Source organism: Acanthisitta chloris, unplaced genomic scaffold (genome assembly GCF_000695815.1).
Source record: "Acanthisitta chloris isolate BGI_N310 unplaced genomic scaffold, ASM69581v1 scaffold8533, whole genome shotgun sequence".
NCBI lineage: Eukaryota > Metazoa > Chordata > Aves > Passeriformes > Acanthisittidae > Acanthisitta > Acanthisitta chloris.
Genome location: NW_008664272.1, coordinates 15760 through 24005, shown reverse-complemented (window position 1 = coordinate 24005; position 8246 = coordinate 15760). Strand labels below are relative to the sequence as shown.

Genomic DNA, 8246 nt, shown 5'->3' with positions numbered 1-8246 from the left:
TTCTGAAATCATATGGGTACCTAAACATCATGCACAGTCCATTGCAATGCCAGCTGCTGTCTGCTTTACTATTCCAGGAAAGAGCAGTTGCCCTTTCAGCCATTATATAAAAGCCCATGATTAAAAGAAGTAAAGCCATCAGCTCATGTGTTCTGTTTTCTGGAGGCACTGAATGGTATTTCTGACATCTTGTGTAAGGCACCAATCATCCGGTAGCTGAGCAAAAAGTGGCCCACAAGACCTCCATTAAGCAACCGCAGAGGGAACTGACAAAGTTCAGCTGGTTTGCTTGTCTTGCTTACACAGCATGAAAAAGTGTGGTCACGCCATCTGGGGAAGATTCTGGTGGTATCCTAAAAGAGGAAGCCTCAGCTTGCACTACAAGCCAAGGAGCATGGGTGACAGTGCACTACAGCACAGATTTCCAATGGCTGTGTCAGAGTGACAATTCCCATAGACATCGCAGAGATTTCCTTGAGCCCCAAGGAAATGGGGCTCTGCTGCCTTGCTTTCACAGAAAATGAGTTTGTTGTCAGCAGCAAAGCAGTTACCTCCTTACAAGATGTCTCCATAACACACAACAGAGGACCACACTACAAAACCAGCTTTGTGGTGCACTTGCTGCAGCTTCTCTGCTGTTAGCCTTATTCACAGAGATGCAACGCCGGAGATAGCAGAGCCTATGGATGAAGAGGTTGTCTGGATGCTGGCTGACTGCATCACTCAGCAGCCTCAGTCCAGAATGTCAGTCTCAAATGGGACCAGATGGTAGTATGTCAAATTGGTGACATAAGCTGTTGGATCATCACTGTCTTCTAGCTCTGAGGTAAAGTCACTAACACTTTCGAACCTAAGGAGAAATGAAAAACAAACAAACACCAAAAGTCATTAAGTCATTAATGTCCATTTAGAAACTGAAAGGAATTGGAAGAAAGGTACTAAGGGAGAGGTAGAAGCACTTGGAGCTGATTCCATCCACACCTCCTCTTCCTCACAGCCATGTGTATATGAATAAACCGTATGCCAGTGAGAACCATGGTGCATGCCAACAAATAATCCTGTTACCCCTGACTTTCAAAGCTACTAGTGGGGAAGGAAGGAAGCAACAAGTGAGCTCTGGAAGAGTGAATCACGCAGCTGATGTCCACATCCTTCCACTTTGTTCCCACAGCACGTGGCAACAACACAAAATGCCTCAGTTCTCACACAGAAGTGGAAAGGGAACTGCTTTTATTTCCCATCTGAATTCGGACTCCCACCATTTCACTTCACAGGTACCTTCTCTGGGTTTGGCTTTTGTAAGAGGCCAAATGACTAACATAGGTAGGAAACAATGACCACGGGGTCCTTCCTCCAGAGACCAGCTGTCCTACCCATGGCACAAGATTTAGGTTTTGACAAGTAGAGAAACACCAAATAAAGAGAGATGCCCAAATTTAGTTATACTTGTTTTGGTATTTTCCTTCTCATTTCCCAGCTCCTGTGTTATAACCTGAACTTTTGCAAGGATTACTCATTGTCTCATACCTACTCTCAAAAAGAAGGCATCAACTTGTTAAAACCTACACTTTCCTCAGTTACACACATTCCCAATTCCAAGGAGGCTTGGATTTCTACAGTAAGAAACATTATGTTCTTCCTCGATATCCTAGCAGTTAAAGGTAGTCACTGCAGGCCAAGGATTAAATTTCATCTCAGTTCTAGAACAGGATTTGAAGAACAGTCAGGTTTCTTTTTCTGACACTCTTTAATATTTTTAAAGAACTTTCATTTGATAGAGCGTCCCAGCTCCTGTGTTATAACCTGAACTTTTGCAAGGATTACTCATTGTCTCATACCTACTCTCAAAAAGAAGGCATCAACTTGTTAAAACCTACACTTTCCTCAGTTACACACATTCCCAATTCCAAGGAGGCTTGGATTTCTACAGTAAGAAACATTATGTTCTTCCTCGATATCCTAGCAGTTAAAGGTAGTCACTGCAGGCCAAGGATTAAATTTCATCTCAGTTCTAGAACAGGATTTGAAGAACAGTCAGGTTTCTTTTTCTGACACTCTTTAATATTTTTAAAGAACTTTCATTCACTCTGATAGAGCGAGAAATAAAATTAAGTAGAAACTGAGAAACTGCACAAGATGGAAAAAGAAATTCTAACCTAGCTCTGACTATAACATGTGTCTCCAACACCTTTTTCAGGCTAGCACATAAACAAATGAGCTTTGAAATAATTAGCGATGAGCTTTAAAATAATTAGCATGTAAAACTGCATCTCACATGAACTAGTTAGACTCTTTAGATAAGTGAAGCAACTGCAGACAAGCCTCTAACCTCATCTGAGAGGGTGACCTATGAGTCAGGTATTTCAGAGGACCTGAAGAAGAGTGGTAGGGTAAACAAACAGATTCCCCACTCCCATCTCTTCCCAAAACTTCATTTAGAAGCATCATGGGTTATGGCATAGCCTGGTCTATACATCCTGCAATGTATGGCCACAGTTCTGTCTTTTCCATACTCCTACCTGGTTGTTCTCACCTCTTTTTTTTAACTATGAGAACGACAACATTTTTTTGAGCAGAAACTAAATGAATTTTCTCTTCAAGTGCTGTTGCTATCTTCTTTACTTTAAATGAAACAGAAATGAGACTGAACTTTGAATGTTTACTACCCTCATTCTTCTACTCCCTCAAGGCTGTTTGCTCGCCGGCATGTGTGGGAACATGTGCAGGAGAGAGCTGACTTGGGTATCTTGTGAACACTTCACAGATCACGTTGTGCTGTCTTATGGACTTCTAGTGATCCAGAAACAAAAGATTATGAAATACCAGTGGGGCAGACAGAACAAAGGAAGCAGAAGAGTCAAGAAACCCTCATTCTTCTACTCCCTCAAGGCTGTTTGCTCGCCGGCATGTGTGGGAACATGTGCAGGAGAGAGCTGACTTGGGTATCTTGTGAACACTTCACAGATCACGTTGTGCTGTCTTATGGACTTCTAGTGATCCAGAAACAAAAGATTATGAAATACCAGTGGGGCAGACAGAACAAAGGAAGCAGAAGAGTCAAGAAGTCAGATTCAAATACCAGTGGGGCAGACAGAACAAAGAAAGCGGAAGAGTCAAGAGGGCTATTCAGATTCTGTTCTCTTTCTCTTGTCAACAGTATAAAACTAGATTATTGCAACTGAATGGTCCCACAGATTTTGTGGTCCTTCAGCATCAGGGATAGGGTACTACAAGCAGTGGCATTCAGATGCTGTGGTTAAGCAGAAAGCTCTCCTTGCCACCAAAAAGGAACTGTGTGCACAGAAGTCTGAAAAGCACTGCCCTAGAGCGCTCATACAAAAACAAACCAAATAAACCAGGACTGTTTACTGCAGTTATCAGCTGTATGGGACACCCAACAGTCAAAATGCTTTCGTGCTGTTACCAGCACATCTTTTTCTCAAAATAAACTCTGCAAGCTACTATGGACCTGCAGATTCCTAAATACCCAAACTGCTGCCCTTGCTATTTTTTCCTCAAAATCCCTTGACGAATACACTGCCTTTCACAAAATACTACTTCTTGTGCTGTAAGACTACTTTTATCATTTTAACCTCTGTCAATGTATTAGAGCTGCTACTCAGACTCACCAGGAAGAAGAGGAAAACAAGGCACATAAAAGTAATGGTTTGGACAGGCATATTCTTTGCTAGATAAAAAACTAGTTGGGTGGTCAGGCTCAAACAGTGAGTGGCAGTGAATGGAGTTAAATCTGTTTGGTACCCAGCCCCAAGTAGTGCTCCACTGGGCTCAGTTTTGGGGCCAGCCCCATTTAGTATCTTTACTGATTATCTGGATGAGGGGTTCAAGTGCAGCCTCAATCAGTCTGCAGATGACACCAAGTTGGTCAGGAGTGTTGATCTGCTGGAAGGTAGGAAGCCCCTGCAGAGGGATCAGGATCTGGATCTGGATTGGCAGAAGCCAATTGCATGAGGTTTAGCAAGGCACGTGCCGGGTCCTGCACTTGGATCACAACAACCCCATGCAGCACTACGGGCTGGAGAAAGAGTGCCTGGAAAGCTGTCTGGCAGAAAAAGACCTAGGGGTGCTGGTTGATAGCCAGCTGAACACAACCTAGCACTGTGCCCAGGCGGCCAAGAAGGCCAATGGCATCCTGGCTTGTATCAGAAATAGTGTGGCCAGCAGCACCAGGGAGCTGATTGTCCCCCTCTACTCAGCACTGGTGAGGTCACACCTTGAGTATTGTGTTCAGTTTTGGACCTCTCAATTCAAGAAAGACATTGAGGTCCTGGAGCAAGTCCAGAGAAGGGCAATGGAGCTGGTGAAGGTTCTGGAGCACAAATCTGATGAGGAACAGCTGAAGGAGCTAGGGGTGTTTAGCCTGAGGAAGAGGAGGCTCAGAGGCGACCTTAATGCTCTGCACAAGTACCTGAAAGGAGGCTGTAGCAAGGAGCAAGACAGTCTCTTTTCTCAGGTAACAAGTAATAGGACAAAAAGAAATGCTTTCAGGTTGCATCAGGATAAGTTTAGATGGTTGGCTCTCTGGGCTGCAAGTGCACAGTGCCAAGTCACGTGGCTGTTAGGGACATGGGTCAGCAGTGGACTGGATAGTGTTGGGTTTGCTCAATGTTAGGTTGAACTTGATGATCTTAAGGGTCTTTTTCAACCCAAATGACTCTATGAGGCTTTTCATTAACTCACAGGAATAATCCCAGTGTAAACATGGTGTGAGACAACAGCCCATCTCCTCTCATCATCCTGTGTACAAGCAGAACCTGAGTAGATCTCCTCTCAAGACTAAAAAGCACAGGGGAAGAATCTTCTCCTGTCAAGAGTAGGATTTTGTTTTCCTGGAAAGAAACCTATGTATCTAATTTCACCAGCTCCATGCTGCTTTTGCATCACCATTTGTGAAAGTCTCTCCCACAGACTGCAAGATGCAATTGCAGCACCATCCTGAAAATGCACATCTAGTACTGGAGTGTATTTCCCAAAAAGGCAGATTATCCAACGCCACAGCCTCTGCTGCTGACCTAGAAGACAGAAGTGCAGTCATGGCAGGGAAAGCTGCTTCTGTAACAAACCCAAAGCATAAGTTCAAATTCGTTTATTTACCACCTTTCCTTTCAAAAGCACTGCAGACTACTCGCCAAGACCCATACATAAAAGGACTATTTATGCCACACGGATGCTGAGCACACTGGCCTCACCACATTTTGCAACAGTATGGTGTACTGCCAAGTAAAACTGAAGAGAAAATGAAGGAAGCAGCAAAAAAACCACTTCAGAATAACAGAGAAAGCAACTGCAACTTGGAAAATGCTATAGTTTCTTTTGCAACAAGTATGAGTCTTTTCAGCTGATGGATCACTGGGCAGGTAGTGCTGCAGGCTACAACAGCTAACCCATGCAGCAGGACCTCAGGGAATGAATGCTGAAGCTTCAAGGGAATCTGCTGAAGCTTCAAGTGCTTCTTTCCAAAAAACAGAGGTTTGCTTTGCAAAATGTCTGATTCTAGTACATCAGCAGCCAAAACTCAGAAGTCATACCGAGTTTAATGCTGCTGAAAGGAAAAAAATTCCCATCTGAGGATATAAAATACAAGTCCACAAGGAATTAACTCTGATTTTAGAACAGAAGACGCCAATCCCATAAATCAAATGTTACAGAGACCAAAAGGGAACTGCACAGGATTTTGAAATATTTTAAAGTTTCCTTTCCGGGCTACTAACTTACATTTAAAGCAACAGTATAGAAAATATCTGCATTTAAAAAAAGTTCGATTTTTACAAAAGAGCTGTGCTACACTGGCCCCATTATCTCCTGGCTATTACCTCTCAGCTATAAACTACAGCTACACAATGGGAAAATTTAGGGCACCATGTAAAACACAAATTTGAAATTTATTAACTTCTCGACTCCTGGCTTAAAGTCCTTCGGGAAGTTAAAACACAAATGCACAAAGTCAGGCTGTTACCCTAGATTTATCTCTCCCACCACAGTTTCAGGGAAACCATGCCTACCATACAGTTTTTGTCATGTTAGTATTTTCTGGTCTTAAAAGCCTCTGACTTCAACGAGATGACAGTTAGGTGATGGTAGCTTCTGCATCCCAGGCCAGGAAGTTTTGCTTGGGTTGCAGCACATTTTTTAAATCAAAACTAGTTTTTAAATATTTTTTAATCAAAATTTTTAAAAATAATCAAAATAAGGCAGGAAAAGACTTTCTTTGGTAATTTACTCCTATTATTTGTCACTCTCAGTACTAAAGAGTTATCCACTATTATCTGTAACAACTTTAATTTCCAGACATTAGCCTTACAGAATTACCTCCAGTGTGCTGTTTCAGCCTCATTAATACAAGCTTATAAGTTCAAATGCTGTTAGCCAGGTCAAGGTTCAAAGTGCTAAGTGATAATTTAAAATAAAGACTTCAAGAAATTACACTGGAGCCAGATATATGGTCCAGCCCTGACTTGTGAAACTCTAAACCTTGCTACAGACTGGCAGTGGCCACATTTCAAATGTGGCAAGACAGATTGCTGCATTCAAAGATAAATGCTCCATGAGGCTTTAGGTATCCTGTTTCCATCATTTTGACTGGTCTAATGAAAAGACAGGTCAACATTTCTCATGAAAAATGTTTAAATGCTTCACTACCTGAAGCTCATTAAAATATCAATCACATGCCATGACAGAAATTTGTAGGAGCAGATTTCCATCAATACCCATTCATCAATATAGTCACTGACTTAAGAACTACATGAATCACAGAATCACAGAATACCTAGGGTTGGAAGGGACCTCTGGAGATCATCTAGTCCAACAGACCCTGCCAAGGCAGGGTCACCTAGAGCAGGTTACACAGGAACACGTCCAGGTGGGTTTTGAATGTCTCCAGAGAGGGAGACCACGACCTCCCCAAACAGCCTGTTCCAATGCTCTGCCACTCCCAATGGAAAGAAGTTTTTCCTCATGTTGAGGTGGAACTTCTTGTGGTTTAGTTTACGGCCATAAAAGCCCTCCTACATTAGGATGCAGAATTTACCAGTAAGACTAGTCTGACTTACCTTTCCCCTAAGGAAATACAAATGCCTCACCAAGTCCCAGCTTGCTGCAGCACCTAATCAGCTGCTGACCTTTGTACAATTATGTCCAGGTGTGTGTTCCCCTCTGAGGATGGTGTTTTGCTTTCCAAACATCCTACTACCTTTCACAGTAGGATATGCCATTAGTAAGGATGTTCGAGTTTACAAATTTAGGCTCAAACCAGCTCTCTTCACAGGCACGAGAGAAAGAAAAGACTCCGTTCTCATCTGGCAGGACCCCTTGACAACCACAATTCTTTCTCAAACACAGAGGATTGAGCTCCTTAGTGTCTATCACTCTACCATTTTATCCATTTTAACAGGAAATAGCTGAGAAGTGTTAGCAAACAGGCCCAGTAATTTTTAACCATTCAGAATGACAGCTTTTGTACGGTTGGGGTGTGGTGGCCCTGGAAGGTGCTTTCGCGTACGATGTCTCGTCATCATTGGAATATGACTAATGTTGTGGAGAGGAGTCCTAGGCTTAGAAGTTGTAGGGAGCTGTGGTGGAACCATAGAACTAGCCCTGAGGCGGTGAGTAGGGAGGTAGCGGCTCCGAAGATGGGCCAGGGGCTGGGGTCTACAAGGTGATATGAGTGTGCTTGGTGGGCCATTAAATGTTTTCTTGGAGGTAGAGGCTTAGTAGGAGGACAAAGACGTAAGCTAAAATTAGGGCTACAGCTACCTCTAGGACTGTAAGTAGAAGCAGGACTGATAAGGTTAGAAGGGACACTGCGGGTATAGTGAGGGACAAGACAGTAGTGGCAGTGGAGATTAGTTGGATGAGTAGGTGGCTGGCTGTGAGACTGGCTGTTAGGCGGACGCCTAGGGCTAAAGTCTTGTTCTTAGATAGCTGATAACAGTTTGCTGGGGGGAGTGGGGGGGTAGGAGAGCTACAGTTTATTCAAAGGTAACTGCATTGCTCATGCTCAAACTCCACTTACAAATGTTCTGCTGAGTCTACATCCAGGTGCTTCTCTTTTCCATTAGGTATACTGTGGTCAATTACTATTGTTTCAGTGTTGGCTAAACAAAATCCATTTGATCGCATGATTTCTGTTGGGAGAAGAAAGAAAACAAGATGAGAATTTACAAAAAAAGCTGGAACACAACTGCATATCATATGTAATTGACACAGCTATGAGCTGAGATGTGGGC

General features: G+C 43.1%; 1 protein-coding gene across 1 annotated transcript in view; it reads right to left on the bottom strand.

Annotated features, from left to right (window-relative positions):
- Positions 1-225: 225 nt before the first annotated feature.
- Positions 226-8246, bottom strand: part of PXDC1 (PX domain containing 1) — a 13072-nt gene continuing 5051 nt past the window's right edge. Inside the window, exons 4-5 of the mRNA XM_009071281.1 lie at positions 8033-8144; positions 226-850 (exon numbers count right to left, since the gene is read on the bottom strand). Of these exons, the coding sequence (XP_009069529.1) occupies positions 733-850; positions 8033-8144 (230 nt within the window). The 3' untranslated portion in view covers positions 226-732. The remainder of the gene's footprint in view (positions 851-8032; positions 8145-8246) is intronic.